Here is a 17,739-nt window from a genome sequence, read left to right as displayed (position 1 = left end):
GAAAATAATTAGTAAATGATTCACAGCTAACCACTGAAGGTGTGTCAGCATGAACAGATGGATATTTATAATTTAATAAACTGTTAATTGAGAAAAGAAAGTCTTCCAATTTAACTTTCCCTCCAAAAATGAGGCTGGCAAAATAATGAGTGCTAAGTGAAGCCAGGCTCTTTCTAGAATTCCCAGCACTCTGACAAAATACATTAAATATTAATCCCATGTTCTTCTGTTTAGACACTGCACATGACATAAACCTTCCTGTTTTTTGACCTGCTATGATCCCAAGAGAAGAAGGGTCTCTGTACCACAGAATGATTGGTGACAAAACAATTCAATACAGTTCACTGTCAAAGTATGACCAAAGTATTCGTATGAGTCTGTAGTGTGTTATTAACAAGACATAGCACATTTTGGAAGAGAAAACTTTGAAGCTAAGAGAGACAGAGAAAGCAGCTGGGGATGCTCATGTTGAGCTCATATTAGCTACACAACAACTGTGCAAAGAATCAGGTGGGCAAGGAGAACAGAGGGTTATCTAAAAAGAAGCAATTTAGACAAGGATGCAAACTACAAATAACTGGGATAACACTGAGCACTTGAACATTTAAAGGTGCTATCCTTCCTCATAGGATGTCTTCTATAAAGCACTGATAAGTAACATCCTCTGCAAAAATCCCATGTGCTTTAAATTTGGTGGGGGTTTGTGCATTCTAATTACTTTTGAAGTTTACTGCACTTTCAAGAACACAGACTGAACTGGAGCACATCACTAAACAGCAGTGATTTCATTTTGCAAGGTCTTTAATTCCTATTGTGGTTAAGATTTCTGCACCTGTTGAAATACTGAGCTCTGTTCTCCTACATTTCATGCACAGTATTATAGAGCACCTCTGTATTTATACCTATACCTATTATACCATGTCATTGATGTGCTGACAGACTGCACTTATTCCTGTCAACACCGGCCTCACCAAGATGCACAGAGAAGTGTCTAGAGCATGACAGGATTATAAGAAAAATTCCATTTCTGTTTGCATACAACGTACATGATACTGTACATTGAACTGTAGCCCAGGAAAACAAATGAATCCCTGCTTCATTTTAAGAAAGAATTTATGTCTGCTAAGATTTTTCTCAATGCTGACTTCAGGATTTTGTATTGTTTTGTTTCATTCTCCTCCTCTCCACATATATCCTTGAACACAAACATAGGAAGTGATGTTTGCTATTTTCCACAAGGAAAGGATTAGAGAGAAAGATAGTATCTTCTGCCAGATTGAGTTCTATAACTATAAAAAACAGATGAGATACTGGGTTCAAAATCCTTTCTTCATCTTGTCCAGAAGAAAGCAGAAAATGGCTTCATATGCTTGAAGTGTTTTTGCTTCTCCCATCTATTATCAGTTAATCTAATAAAGAAAGATATCCTGTCCCTACAGATCTCATTTCACATAAATCCCAAGATCACCACAGTCACAACATCGTTTCTTTATAGCATGCTCCTTATCATGCTGCTGTAAAGCAGCAGGAATCTATAAATCACATTTGCATTTAGCAGCCTGAAGTAGAGAGTCCCGCCTCACTTACCGCCTCCACTTCTGCTGGGTCATACCAAACATTAATGTATGGATGCTGTAAGGCTTCATCTACTGATATTCTCTTGGCCGGATCAATGACCAGCATCTTTGATAAAAGGTCCCTGGCTTGGCTGGCTAGAACAATGAAATCAGAGAAACAGTGTTAGTACAATATAACCACTGCCTCCAGAGGAGGGTTAATTGGGTTGGGAAAATAACAATGGCACAACCCTTTTAGAGACTGTTTGTATGTACTTCTGTACCCTTGCCTTCTTACAACAAATGTTCTTCAGTAATCATTTCAGGCTGGATTCTTCAGGAAGGTGCCAGCATCAGGGCTGCGCACCTTAAGTTCCCTAACAAGCTTCAGTGAGATTTTACATGTAGGCACATTCCATGTAGAGGGCTGAATAACATACCCAAGAAAAATGTCCTGATGTATTTGTGATTATTACCGAGATCAGAGAACCAAAGTTTGCATAATGAAGTCTAAAATCATGGCATTACCAAATCAAAGCCTGATACTTACAGGTACTCTTACACTGGCTCAGAAAATCATCTAAACTTCTCTGCATGTTCTGAAATTTTTCAGTTAACTTTTTTCATCCATTAAAATTACATATTTTAAAGAAGTATAGATACTAGGCTAATCTTAGGGTACTCCATTAGAAGCAATAACTTCAAATCTGTAGCCTTGGATCAACACACAGTGGTATGGAAGTGCCTTGAAACTGCTTAAGTTTTGTTTGTCCTGCATAACAAAGTTTAAATCACTGGGACACATCCTCCTTCACTACATATCTATGTATATATACGTGTGTGTGTGTGTGTATATATCTATATATCTACACACATCGAGTTTTAAGTTGCAGCATCGATTTATTTTATGTGATAATATATCCCATTGTGCCTGTCAGGCCACAAACTCATCCTTTTATTACCCAAATGTTTTTTTACTATCTGGAGTTTGTAACAAATACAATACCACTTAAACCCATGGAAAAAAATTATAACAACATATATTTGTCTTATTATGATCCATGTGTTCTAAACTCTGATGCTCAAAATTATTTGCTGTGTAAATGAAAAAGACAGTGAAATTAAAAAAATTGTAAAGAGCAATAAGTGCAAAAATATTATTAGGTATCTCATCCCACATGGATGAGTAAAAGTGAGATCTAATTAAACCACTAACATTACATTATGGTGAAATAGTTGGGCAGAGCATGTGATGATACAATGCTGCACAAGCAGGTTATTTTTCTTATGTACTGTTTCTTGTTCTGTGACTATACCTTAAAAACCGGCATTCATTATGCCTAAATGTATGTACTTTCTGTATCCAAAAGATAACAGCACTGTTTGACAGTCATTTCTATTCATTAACTGCAAACCCAGAAAAATTCCATTATTCAATTGTGTTGTGGTAGGAGTATGAAATTCTGTGTATCCAAAAGCATCTGCTCAGACCTTTCACTTTGCTCCCAGAGCCAAGACAGCAGCTTGGCTATGAAATAGTTGTTAATTGGAAGAAAATTCTGGGCCGTGTAATGACATGCAAATTGCAAGGAATTGAAAACCACTACATGCCACTGTAGGAGGTGGCTCCAAGTACCCGAGTGGTGCACAACTGATACACAGCACAAGTTTGCAGGGGGTCCAGAGCTGTGACAAGAAATCCTTTCTACACTAAACACACATTAATTGCTCTTTCTAATTGAAGGTCAATGCCCTGTTCAACTCAAAAGGACTTCAATGTATGATTGAAATCATTGTAACTTTTCTTATACAGGACATATACAGTCACACTGTAATTAAGTTTTCTCGTTCACATATGCTAACTGACCCATAACATTTGTTCAAAAGAATAAATGCACCCATAGTGGATATTAAACTTCAGCTGCATCATTTTGGCTGACATTACTAACATCTTTCTATTTTCTAGTAAAGGTAGAGCTATGGGGCAGGCATCTGGCTGATCTGGTATTTTACACCTGAAACAAAACAGTGCAAATGCTGAGATCTCTCAATGGAAGTTTTACTGCTCCTTTGTATCACAAGCTCAAGAATAAGAATACAGGAACATCTCAGTTCCTCATGTTACAGAATCATCACATGGAACACCATGGGGATATGCTCAATGCTTCAGTGATTAAGTTCCCTTGGTTGCCCAAGCACCAGGATCTCCAAAAATCATTTCCAAAAGCCTCTCAGCTGAACAAAACTCGTGCAGTCCTTTGTCCCTGCAATTAACTGCATTAAATGGGAGTGCAACTAGAGAGAAGAAACATTGGAAAAATCCTTCACTGTGCTGTAGCTGTTGCATGTGAACCAAATCCCTTTTCAGACATACCTTTGAGTTTGTTGTGTTCCGAGTCAGCTGGGAAGAGAGAGTCTGGGAAAAGTTTGGGGAAAGTGAGGCCAGCATACTTGGGTCTGTTCTCAACGTAGTTCCGTACTGTCGGCTGCAGCTTCTTCATAAATTCTGGACAGGGTGTTCCCAGCTGCTCAATAACTTTATTCCACTGATCAATATCTGAACACCAGTAGTTAAGGGAAACAAAATGCAAACCCCAGTGTAGTCTCCTGAGATTTCTGCTTGTGTTCTCTGAGAACCCTCAGAGGTGTTTAGCTCTCTTCATGACATCTTTACAGTCACTACCTTTCGTTCTCACTATGCCTCCAGGTCCTACAGCCTGCAAAGGGGAAAAATCTCTCGCACAACAATACTTACTCAAGGGCATTGTGCAATCCTAAGACCACCACCACCACTACAGGAAAACACACAGTTTCCTCTCTTTGGGTCAACCCTTGTTACTTTTTTTAAAAAACTTGAAATCCACTGACTTGCACTCTTTTTTTTTACATGCAGGTAATTGCCACTGTGTCACCTTGACCACACAAGTGCAGCCTGGAAGAACAACATGTGCACCTGTCCTTTCTTTTTGGTCTGTAGAGAGTGAGAGCCAGCTGGGTTAAAGAAGTTGTGCACAGGACAAAAGTCACCTCCAACTCATCTGCTTTGCACTTGTGTGTTTACTCTCTCCAATAACTTCATTGGTGCTAATTTTTCTGATACCAGCAAACCAGCAACACCACAAAAATTTTGTTTGATTTTATAAGAATGCACTGGGAACTCATTTTCTGTAGAAAAATGATGCACAGGTGTAGGCAGATGTTTCTCTTTAACTGAAAAAGAGACATCTACATTGTTAGACTGATACTGACTATTAAGAAACAGGCTCTAATGCTTAAAAAGAAATTGTATTACAGGCATTTTGTACTGAGCTTTTTTGTTGTTCTGGTGTTGATTTTTTAGGTTTTTTTGACTTAACAACTAGGTATCTGATAGGTGTTATGTAGGTCTTCCAGCCACGCTCAGAACAAGACTTACTGTGCCAAAAAAACCGCGTAAATTATCGTACAAATTAGCGCGCAAATTATCAGTACCATCTCTACATCACACTGCCTATTTCACAGAGCTAAGAATCTGATGATAACATGGAAAAAAAGGAAGAGTACATGCAGCCATTGATGCTAAGAAATACGATTAAGGAAGTTTGGTTAAGTACATACTGGAAAGAAAAGGCTTTTAAAATACGAACATTCAAAGCATTTCAGCACAGAGATTTTTTTAAAAAAATTATTCTTCTAAGTTATTATTGTTATGAATGTCAAAAGTGTGAAGTCTTGCAAATACTAAAGACAGTTCCTCACAGTCTAGGAGAGAAATCAGATCAACAGAATGAAGATAAGAAAAAAAATAAAGTTAAGCAAAATCCAGCTCTTGGTTGCAGTAGCAATTTCAGATTGAAAAAAAAAGTGTTTTATTTTAGGGAAATGGAAACAGTATTTTCACACACTTTGAAAAGTAAAGATAGGTTTAATATGGATTCCCCTTAACTGTCCTATTTGAACAAAAATCAAATAATTAATTTTAAAATTTCAAGTTTACTAATAAGAAGTGTTTAAAGGAATGAAAATTATTTAGTCATGTGCTTTAAGAATTCCAAAACAGTGTTTTAAATGGTTTTATTTTCAATTAAAAAAGGTTGCTAGAAACAGCAGTGGTTTGTAAAGATTTTTCTGAATAACTGTTATTTTTTTAACTAAAGCAAAGATTTATGCAGGAAAAAACCTCCCACACACCCACTACATAGGTTGTATGTAATTTAACTCATACTGTCCATGAAAAATATGTTTTTCTCAACAGAAAACAAAAGAATTGCAACAATACTAAAGTTATCCAAGACTACAGTTGCTCAAAGAGTAGTCTGAATATTTCATTAAACATTTTATTAAAAAATAAAGTGGTTTGACATTTTAAACTTGTATTGAAGTTAAAGCATCTCAGTGACTGCTGGCTGGACTATTTCAGAAGCAGGCCTTTCTGAGCAACTTCAGAATACAGAGTGTGTAAATGCTTTGCAGAAAAGAACAGAGAATACAGAAAAACAGATGCTGTTAGTTGTGCCAGGAGAAGCTAAATGGGTGAGAAAGTCGAGCTATAAAATCTTCACGGGAAGCATTACTTGTGCAGATTGATTGAAGGCCATTTGATAAACAGTGAGGGCTTGCTCCAGGACTTGTTTCAAAGCAGTCATCAGAGGCTTACACTTGTACAGAGCAGGTTAACCATTGCTCAGGCATTTCATGAAGGCCAAAAAACCAAAAAAAAAGCTCTTTGGGATTACAGAATTTCATGGGACTTGGAGACGCTGAGAGGGAAGATGTAATAAGATGCTCTAGACATGAGTAATAAGGAAAAAAGAGTACAAGTTCCCAGAATAGGGCCTACATGGTGGGAACCACTAACAACAGCGACAGAGAGGGGAGAAGGAAAACCCTTAGACGATGGCCCAGTGCCCACTGCACACATTTCTTCTAAGCTGACAGAAAGGCTCTCACTAAGAAACAACAGACAAGTGAACTACCACCCACAACTGGAAGATTTTAAGAGAGGGAGTCATCAGTGCAAAAACAAGAGCCAAAGCCAAGGGAAGCTGGCAGAGCCACCATACTACACTCCTTGACTAGACTCGTTTTGCAGGAGGGCAGCACTGGAGCTTTTGCAGCCCTGGCTTGCACCAGGAGCCAAAAGGTCAGGCTTTATGTCACAGCAACTTCAGGGATTAGTTTTGAGTAACTGAATGATCTGAATGGATAATCATGCTTCTTTACTGTATTATTTCTATCTTATATTGTTCATATACTGCCAAAACTCTTAAATAAAATACATTCATCTGGTCTTTATATATATTTATACACACACACACACACAGCCTGACATGATGGAGCACTCAGGACTTGTTTCGGTCCTATTAATAGCAATAACAAAACCAGGGCCATCAAAAGCAGGTAGAGATAGACCATTTTTTAGTCAGATGGACACACAGATTTTCTCTCTAGTAATGTTTCTCCAATTGCCTAAACCTTACTATCACTGAATTATATTCTGCAGGAAACAAATGAGAGATTGTAACTGTAGATGTTATTTGCACATCAATTGAAAAAATGGTAACTACAAGTTAGTGAACTCATAACTCTGACAGAAATTTCCCAGGCCAAAAAAAGATTAACCCTGATTTGAATGAAAAAAAAATTAAAGAAGAAAAACAGAAGATTCTGTTTTTCCCCTTGAAATTAAACAGATGCTGGACAGAGTGAAAGTTGGAAATAATTACAACCCAGAGCTCTGGGAAATTATGAAATGTCTACTTTAAAGCTATTTGAATCACCTCAGCTGTCCCTTGCCCCAAGCAGGATCAAGGAAAATGTGTCAACTATTCACAATAGCATCTGGATAATTTAAGACTGAAGAGGGGATCTGACCTGGATCTATTAGCCTGCCTCTGGCACTAGCACTGTAACATTTTTACTAACGCTAAGGTGGCCATACAGAGTTACTGCGAAGATTTAAGAAAACATTTCTGAAATGTGTATCTTTTGAATGAAGATTTATCATTGAGGCCTCAGGTTGCCCCAAGCTCACCAACCACCTTTTCTCTTTCCACTCTTATACAGTCCTAAGGATTGTTCTTCCTTTGCTTTCTAAATACTCGATTATTTACCCGGAAAATAACCAGAAGTGCAGATTAAGAGACATCTTTTTCTAAAGCAAAGGCATAAAATTTCTAAAGGGAAAATAATATTTTGAATTAAGAAGAAAGTGTCTCTATTGGAAAAATAAGATTCCACAATAAAGTCATCTATTTAGAGGTACTGGCTGAAAGTTTATCAGTATTTATGTTTCTGTGTGCATTGAGGCAGTGTATTTCTAAAGCGTGAATTAAGGACCAGTGTTTTGCTCACTCAGTTGGCCTGTAAAGTTCAGATAAATATTTCTGCAAATTTCCAAACTATAAGGTCATGGAGCTTGGCTATAAGAGAAAATTTACAATACTTCTTGGTCTCAATCAGAACATATTAAAAGCATTTCTACAGTGCACAAAGTAATAGCTCGTTAGTAAAAAAATGTAATTTAAACAGCAAATTATTGTCTTTGTACCTAAGCTGCCTAGCCTCCGAATAACAATAATTTTTCTTTTTCCTTCTCATGTTACATCTTTTTAAATCATAGGGGGTCTTTTTTGAGTGAAGGATTATATTTTGTTACGTTCAACAACAAGGTTTCGCATGAGGGCTTGATGTTTGCCATAGGATGTTTTAGTTGTACTGTGATACAACTACCTTAATGGAATCATTTGCTGCTTCTCCTGAAAATGGAGCCTGTTTCTGAAGTCTTCCTCAAGCAGTATCTAGGGACTGTGATGTGGAAAACACTAGGTATTCTGTAAAAATACCTGTTTATAACAGAGCTGTTGGAATTGTGCTGGACAGTGGTGGTGATGATGGGGAAACGTGCTTCCCTGCCCAGCACACAGGACTGCACTTTCTTCACCTATTAATCAGCAGTTCTGCACAAGTTTTACTCCACTGGAGCAGGATTTACTCTTTCTGGCTAAACGTGCTGCTTCTGGAGATAGAACTAGGGCATGTCAAATCTTGCTTTTTTTAAGGTAGTCATAACAAACCCAAAACTGACACGGGGCGTTTCCTTTGTAACAGACAGATAGTTCATCTCTTTTCAATCTCAAAATCTTGAGGGAACCACATTTCTAATAATTTTCTCCCTATATCTGCACATTCCACCAACAAGAACAAGAACTGCAGTGCTTTAGGCAATTTTTTTTATGCCACTAACTCAACAAAATTATAGTCATTGCTATGAACAGCTTTGTATATTTCCCTCCCAAAGACCCAATTGTAGCACCAACTGCGAAGCTGATAGTTCAACTAATTTTTTTTTTTAATTGGACCTTTCTTTCTAAAATAAGACAGCTAAAAAACAAAAGAACTAACCAGTTTCACTGTGGGAGACATCAGTGTCACATTCATATTTTTTCCACAGTCCCACAATTTACATACCGATCTCAACACAATTCACAAAAACTTTACATTTATAAATGCTACCATCTGAGAAGACAGTAAATGCAGAGCATTTTCTGTGTGAACACTTTGAGAAGAATATGGCATTTGTAAAAAATTAGAATGTAACAGAAAACACTGTGCAATTGTAATAGTGGTTGCTATTTATATTCTATAATAGAATATGTGGTGATAATAAAAATAACGTGTAAGTCATTAACAAATAAAATGACTTCAGAAAACTAGCACTGATCGTTCAGAAGTTAGGAGATAGTGGTATTAGTTGTGCATCTGTCATTAACTTTTCAGGTGCACATTTATGACAACATTTTGACTAAAATTTTCAAACACTATTGTTTTTTAACTGGCATTTCATTCAGTTACTGACCATCTGTGCTTACATAGCAGCAAGAAAATCACAAAATCATACATCTTGGGTTGGAAGGGACCTTAAAGATAATCTAGTTCCAACCCCCCTGCCATGGGCAGGGACACCTTCCACTAGGCCACGTTGCTCAGAGCCTTGAACACTTCCAGGGAAGGGGCATCCACAAATCTTACAATCTATGAGTATTCCAAGGTTACAGGTGTTTATAGGAGCCTCATAGAAGTCTGTATAGAAAGCAAGATCTGAGTGATACAGTAGAATCCTAAAATAAGTGTTTCTCTTATTCTTGTCAGTGAAGTTGATATGAGTTTGATCAGTGCTTCCAAAAACACAGTTTACTTCTCTATCTCAGATGTACCTGCAACAATTTGGATAGGAAATCAAAAACTGGACTCCTCAAGCACAAAACATAGTAAACAAGTTCCTGGAAACTGCAGGGTTGCTCCTTTTTCTCAGTCACAATAAAACCATTCTGTGTTTTCATCTGTGTAATTATTCAAAAGCTCTTTTTGTCCTTTCCGAACAAGTTTTTCTTACAGTTCACGATTACTCAACTTCACAGTGTTTAACGAAAGTCAAATGTTGGCCTTGAAGTTCTGTAAGAATACTCAGCTGCATACATCTCTCTACATATTCATCTGTCTATCAGTCTATATCAGCTGAGTCAACTCTAGCAACCTGCAGCTCAGTCTTACTCTCCCAGTCTTTTACATCAGTTCTATCTCTACATTTCCTCTGACTTCCAAGAAGCAAAAGTACTACACATTACTCAAAGGATGGAAAGTCAGCAAAGAGAAAAGGCTAAATAAGGAGGAAAATTAAAAAGTTTCATGCAAAAATATATGAAATAGGTCATTTGTCAAAAAGACATGTTCCTGTAATAGGAAAACTTATTAAGAGCATTTCAGGTGAAGAATACACATATACCCATCTCATGAAGACTTGCTTCAACAATGCTACATGTTCAGAATTTATGAAATGTGGTGTCTTCTGTAGGTCTCAAACTGTTCTAGGGAAGTGATTGAAAACATGGCTGCACAGCATTTGGTCTTGACAGCTATCTCCTCTATAGCATACTTCCTTGAAAATGCATGAACTGATTTACCTTACTGGATATGAGCAAGTGTGTTCCCATGTTCCTTATATTTGCATACAGATGGTAGTTTTTCAAAGATAAAATTATAAGCTGCTAGTACATTGTCAAAGTTCAAACAATTTGTGTTTAGTACATCAATTTCTAGCAGAGTTCCACTGCTGTATTGCACATAATTAAGTACACAATGGACCATCTCTCGTCCATTCAATAGTACTGTACAAGTATTGGGAATGGTTTTTCTCAGCCTGGGTACTCTTTTTTTTTTTGGTGGTTTCTCCATGAGATCTCTGTTTCAGTATAGAATCACTGGCCATTGAGAATGGATGCTCATTAAAGAAAAACACACCAAAAAAATTACTTTTCAAACAGAGTATCATTCTCATCTCAAATTTAAAGCAGAATTAATTTTCTTTTCAAATACACAAAGCTGCTTTTCCTATGTAGTTTATGATTTCTAATGCAAATAATACACTGAAAAATACAGAATACTATTTCACTTACTGTTGTAACCAAGAAGTCTGTACTAGTTCGACCAGCTAAGACTACATTAGACTTTCAAGTAAAATTTCTGCAGTTTCTGTGTCATTTCTCATCAGTTCAGATTTCTCGACAAAGAAAATGTGCCAAGAAATTTGTTTTTAAAACGTTTGCTACAACAGTTTCCAATAACCTGTTCTCTTATGCAGTCAGAACAGGCCCTGCATCTTCTGCATAAAGCAGAGAAAGCCTTATGGTGGTTATCGAGATCTTCTCTGGTGTCCACAAAAATAATTTTCCACTCATCCTAGAAAGTATAAACCCACCTCTAAAAAGAGACTGTAATCAATGCTATAATGACTTGTGTACACATATAGCTGGACCAGCTACAGTGCATCATCTAAGAGTTCTTTGTAGATCATTCTGACTCAATACAGCAGCATTTGTTTGTGGAACCCAAGACAAAGTTATTAGGCAAAATATGCATAATTAAAAGTATTTTCAGAAAACTACCTAAATTTTACCACTCTGCATTTCACCAGTAATTCAGTTTAATTTGATGTGAAGTTTGTAAGTAAACTACCTCTATGCTTGAAGAGTTTATAAAAAAGTGAACAACTAGTGTTTCAGAATATGGGTCTCGAAAAAAATGGTTTTGTTTTTGTTGAAATGAAATGGCCATCAGTATAGATTGAAAAAAGTCCTTCAAGGATGCTGATGGCTTACAGTGTTTCTATTTTCTTCATCTCACACTGGTCATATTCCTGAATTTCAGACAACTGGTCTCAACACAAGGTCTGAAGGAGTGAATTTTGACTCTGACTGTGAGAATCTTTAATGATCTTGGCTGTCTTCTGAAATTTAGTTGCCCTTCCTGAGCCCTGTTTATCTTCTGAATTCCATAATATGGTTTTGAAGTTGTGCCCAGTATTTATTCAGCAGCTCATCAAATCTGTTGATGGCTGGAGAACTTCCTCTACAAACACATCTGTTGTTGCACCTGGCACAGGCTGAAAATTTCAAAAGAGCTCTGGTAAGACTGATGCCTAGTGACTTCTAAGAGAAATTCCATAGAATCACAGAATTTTCTAGGTTGGAAAAGGTATTTAGGATTATCAAATCCAATCACTAACCCAGCACTGCCAAGACACCACTGAAGTCCATTGAAGGTGGCCTGGGCTGCAGTGATCATGCACTTGTAGAACTTGCAGTCCTGAGGGATATGTATCAGGCCAAGAGTAAAGTCAGGATCCTGAATTTTGGAAAATTAACTTCCAGTTCTTCAAGGAGATAGCCAGTTGGACCCCTAGGAAGCAGCCCTCAGGGTCAAGGGGGCATAACAGAGCTGGCACATCTTTAAGGACATTTTCCATGCAGCACAGGAGCTGGCAATCCCCAAGCACAAGAAAACATGAACATCTCCTCACTATTCCAGTATCTACTTGTAGTATTCCTGTCTGTTTCTAGCCTTCTAGAACCTTCTGTGGTGGTGCACTTCTGTCTTTGTAACGTGTACAGCTGGATGCACGATGACGATGTACCCAGCCTAGGGGTAGGTAATGCATTAGCATTATTAAATACCTCCTAAATGAATCGTAAAATTGTGCATAAAACCCCTGTGCCCCAATCTCTCTGACCTGCACAGCGTGACTGTAGTTGCAGAATAAGGTTGTGTGATACCTTTTGCAGACACCTGTGGTTTATGCCAAGAGAAGCTGACATCACGCTAACCCTACACCTCTGTACTGAATATATACTTGTCTCCCTAAGCTTTCCCAGCTACAGGATCTAAAGGCACATTCATCTTGTCTGCCCAAAATGCATTCAGTTGTTTAAAAATAAAATGTGTAACTACCACTTTCACAGCTCACCAGAGGACTAAGGCACCTTCTCAACTCCTTCAGATCAGTTATGCAGTGATGAGAAAAGAGTAACAGTCTCCCTCATAAGATCTCGAGAAGAACACAGAACAAAAGTCATCTCACAGGTATAGTCAGCTTTTTATGCTGCTTCTAAGGCAACACAACGCACCATGTTGCCATTTTCTCCTTGCTCGAGGCACAAGCATATCTAAGTTTCATGATAATAGGTGGTTTTTTTTTTTGAAAGCAGAACTACTGCTGTCAACCTTGAAAAGAAGTTTCATGTGAAATTAAGGAAAAAAAAGGCTTTGGCTCACAATTAACCACATCAAATGCATGCACCAAAAATGGTAGAGAAACACTAAAATTTCAAGGATCAGTAAAGATCACGAGGATTTTGGACACTGCAAACCATCCTTCAAAATTGGGAGTTTAAAAAGAAGAGGTGGGTTCTGTTCTCAGCTTCATACAAGTGATTTCAGTGAATTCAAATGGATTACAGGAGTGGTACAGAGCTGCAGCCTAGCCAAGCACTCCATTCTGCACTTACTCTGAGGCATTTTCTGCTTTTCTGCTTGTGAATTTTGCTACAGAATTTTTTAAGTTAGCTGAATGGACCATTTAGTTGTGTAAACAATAACAGTATCAAATGACCTACACTCCTTAACCACTGGAAAACGGCAAAAAGTAAATTTTGCAGTCAAATGTATGACTGACAGTGCATTTCTCATGAATATTCAGTCTTTCAGCTTCAAAACTGCTTTTCATAGTTATTTATGCATAAAAATTGACACAAATTAGTATTAAATACTCTTCAAATCAGAGTGTGGTTGTGAAATGAAGCACTGCCTATTAAGAAAAAATTGCTGATAGCAGATTCTGGTACACTGCCAGTCTTAACCCATTTTACATCAATTTTATGTCAAAGAGGAAACTTTTTTAAAGAAGCAGATATCTAGTTACTCTTGCTCCTACACTTAAATATATCCTTAAGAATGCTGCCCTTAAGCTCTCAGGGCTTATAATCTCTGCTGATGGAATTATACAGCTGCCTAACTCATCTGAAGAAATAATCCTTTCCACAGCAATGCTAAGCATTTTCTGTGCAGGGGTCAGGAAGATGCCACGAGGTCATCAGTCTCAGCAGCTTTCTGACTGGTTTTCAGCCGCACAGATGGGCAGGGGAGCCAGAAGTGCTGAACCCCGGCTGGTGGCTGCTCAGCAGCAGGGAAGGGGTGGGGAGACGGATTTGGAGAAGAGGTGGCTTTGAGGAGGGATGCTCAGCAGCCTGAAAGCAAGCAGTAGCATTGTACTCTGTTCGCAGAACAGGCACTCATGGAACAGCAGAGGAAAAGCAGAGTGGTACATAAAACACAGTGCAAGTTTAGCAGTGTGTTATAAATACAAATGAAGAATGTGAACTCAATTACAGACCAATCCCAAACACATCAGCGGCTGGTAGTGATGATTTCTGTGGAGTTATTGCAATAATGGTTTAATTATAGAGGGTTTGTGCTCTTTCTTTTTAACAAGTGTGCAGCTGTACCAAAGAAATCAGTTTCTGAAGTGCTATTTAAGACATATTCAATTCTTTTTGTATTTATTTGGGGGTTTCTTTAAATGATACCTTATAAAAGGTAAGTCTATAAACATAAAAACAGTTCCAAGTACTGAAGGATGCTAACCCCTATACATAAATGTCTCACTCCACATTCACAGGAAACACAAGCACAGCCTGAGCCAAATCTTCCAGAACACAAATAGGTGCTAACGATTTCCATTACCACATAGAAGGGAAAGGTTTACTATCACATATGCAGAAGATATGTGCTCCAGATCACACAAAAACAAAAGGGAAGTGTACTGTTCATTTCATATGCATATGCTCACCCAGAATTTTGGACAAAACACAAATTAGAATCTTACTAGACAGGGTTGTGAAAATATTAATGATATAATTGCCTCCTTTCATTTCTTTAATGCTCTTCAGATAATACTTTTCCCACATTTTGATCAAAATATTGAAAACTTTAAAGTGTGAATGAGGCCAAAAGTGAAGTGCTGAATTGAACTGATATGTGTATACACACACATAAGTGTACATGCACACACATTCAGAGAAAGTTACATGAAAATGAATAATGACCAGAAACTCCTCTAAGTACAGAGTTTAGATTAGGAGGAAAACTTGTACACACGTCATCTCCATTTCTCATTTTCATAATCCTATGGACCATGAATGACTGGAGTTAGACCAAACATGCTCTGTTGCTGTTGTGTATAAGAAACATTTTCACAAACTGATAAATAATAAAGTACATACTGAAGTTTTAATAAAGCATCAAATAAAATAAGAATATGGCTGCCTCGGTCCTGAATCTAGAATGGTCTCTAAGGAAAACATGCATACCTAGTCTGCTTGGTCCTCTTGTCCACTGATTTAATGCGCTTATCTATAAATCACTTCAAGAAGATATCAAGAATATATTCTGTTTTCACAAAATACCTACATTTACTTAAATAAAGGATGACAGACTGAAGTCTGCTACAACAGTTCCTCAAGAATTTCCCAGTCTTCTGAGTCATTAAATTGCTACAAATGACAATTTTAGTCTTGGGAAGAAGAAGTTGTGTCCAAATTGAAGCCTTTTCCCACTTTTCTACTTTAATACCACTTGCAGAGCAACCAAACAAAGAAATAAGTATTTCTACTAGCCACGTCTCAGTTAATCTGACATGTAGAAATGCATGTAAAATGCAGAACCTCTTACATGTCATCCTGTGGCAAACAGTGGCTTGTGCCTACCCTGCTACGACGTTTAAGAAACCTCTTTTATGAAACACACCCCTCCCACTCACCACCAAATTAATAAAGAGACATTCATAACAACAAAACTGTGGTCACTGGCTGCAGAAAGCGATTCTGATGAGCCATGTAGGATGTTGTTTTCCATCTCCTTATGCTATACTTACTGCGGTTTCCACCTAAGGCTGTTGCTGAGAGGCAGTAATGGTTTGTTGACATATTGGTTTTGCAGGGATTTTGCAGTGGGACTTAACCCAGCTCTTTAGGTACAGTACAGATATATGTCAGCACTAGTCTAGCAGGAAAGGGCTGGAAGGGGAAGGGTTGGAAGTACCTACTGAGGCCAAAATAGCTGCTAGGAAGGATACGATCAGTGCCAGGAAACAACACAGCACCTTTAATCATTTCTCCCATGATGCACCCTACTGACCACATGTCAACTGAAAACAAAAATGAAATGAAGGTAAACAAGAAAACAGGAACAGAACAACAAATAAATGAGAAGACTTATCCAATCATGCTATAGCACTGTGCCTGCAGCCCACACTGCAGACACAGACCTGCCTTTCGCTCTCTGCGGGTGCTTTTCTGTCTGAGCATACAAATTTCATGACAACATAGCAGGTCTGAAAAAAATCAACTCCAACACTTTTCTTTACCCCAGTGTGGATGAAAGACAATGCTATTAAATACAGAAAACCAAGTGAGACCCACAGCTGGCTACTGTGTCATAATACAACTTTGTAATTAAAATGTACCAATTAATTTTGTCTTTTTCAAGTCTTCGTTTGCATTCATTACCTAGGTTTATGCTGCTTTGTCTTGTAAATGAATGCTGGTCTCTGTATTCAATAAGGATATGCAAATTGTTTTTTCCTTTATTATTCCAGTTACCAGAGATCCATGCATATTTTCAGAAGCTGAACTGCCAGAAGCCACAAAAGGATCTTGGGTCCTTGTGAAGACATATCCACCTCTTATTCAGGGGTATAAATAGAATTTGTTGAGATCATTCAACTTCAACAATACTTGCTTTAGAGCCTCTTGGCTCACTTCCACCAAGTCTCAGTGAAGCCTGCAGTCCATAACAGGGGTCTTGAGAATCTCATAAGATTTCCATTTGCCATGATGGGAAATGGTGATTTCTAAATAGGCCAGTTGAGACACAGAAGCACTAAGCTGTACCTTCTGCATTGAAGCTCAGAGCAAACTGGGGGACTACTGATCTCATACAGAGAAGAGCAGTTCAGCTGGGTCAGACAAAGCTAACCACAATTTACACTGGAACACAAGGTGAAAATCAGACTCCTTATATCCAGCACAGGATTAAGGTGGCATTTTCCCCCATAGTGATACCATGAAACCACATTACCTCTGCTGTCCTTGCTCTATGATAAGTCATAGGACATGGAAGCAAGAAAAGGGACAGACTGGTCTCTCAGGGCCAGAAACCGTGGGGAAAAATATGAAAGCATCATGCTGTTTGGGTAAATTTACTCTTATAATTTCATACTGAGCAACAATTTAAAGTGCATTTGACTTTGAAAGCAAACGTCCTATCTAAGGAAACCTTAACATGCCTTGGTCTAAGGTTCCCTGTTGCTTTATTTAGCATATGAAAAGCTTCAACACTACAAAAAAATAGATCAATACACAAAAAGCAAAAAAAACTAAATAAAAGTCTACTTGTTTGGAAGCAATAAGCAGACCTAGAGATGCAAATTATTGCTGCTTTAATCACAAGCTAAATGGCATGCAAAATATCAGGAAAAGATAGAGCAAGCAGTTGTTTGTTCGTCTGTTATTAATTCCTTTTTATTTTCAGAGACTGCCTTCTGACATCACTGCTCTATGCTCTGCTTCAGAGCACACACACAGAAGTTGAACCAGTGACTTACTAAACTGCAAACGGTGTAAAATCAGAGATGATTATATCATCTCCTCCGCTACTCCTGAGGTTTTGGGGAGGAAAATTTCCAAATCAGAAGAAGCAAAGGTGAACATCTCATTATAACCAATGTCCAAAGAGCCTTCTTGACTGCTGCCTCTATTTTCTCTCCTGAGCCAATTAGAAATAAGTCAAAGTGGAACCCAGAGTTTGCTGT

At 37.9% G+C, this 17,739-nt stretch overlaps 1 protein-coding gene across 12 annotated transcripts in view; it reads right to left on the bottom strand.

Annotated features, from left to right (window-relative positions):
- The window catches only part of MAPK10 (mitogen-activated protein kinase 10), a 166,111-nt gene that overhangs the window by 23,552 nt on the left and 124,820 nt on the right, over nucleotides 1-17,739 (bottom strand). For 11 of the 12 annotated variants that reach the window (XM_027652835.1, XM_027652838.1, XM_027652841.1 and 8 more), the window contains 2 exons: nucleotides 3,931-4,113; nucleotides 1,588-1,712 (listed from right to left, as the gene is read on the bottom strand). In XM_027652835.1, coding sequence (XP_027508636.1) covers nucleotides 1,588-1,712; nucleotides 3,931-4,113 — 308 coding nt within the window. Of the gene's footprint in view, nucleotides 1-1,587; nucleotides 1,713-3,930; nucleotides 4,114-16,002; nucleotides 16,075-17,739 lie in introns of all 12 variants that reach the window. The other variant, XM_027652836.1, reaches the window with a different exon arrangement.

Source organism: Corapipo altera, unplaced genomic scaffold (assembly GCF_003945725.1).
Source record: "Corapipo altera isolate COAL_440 unplaced genomic scaffold, ASM394572v1 69, whole genome shotgun sequence".
In the NCBI taxonomy this organism is placed as follows: Eukaryota; Metazoa; Chordata; class Aves; order Passeriformes; family Pipridae; genus Corapipo; species Corapipo altera.
Note: the sequence above shows the minus strand (reverse complement) of the source record. Positions and strands in the feature narration are given on the sequence as shown.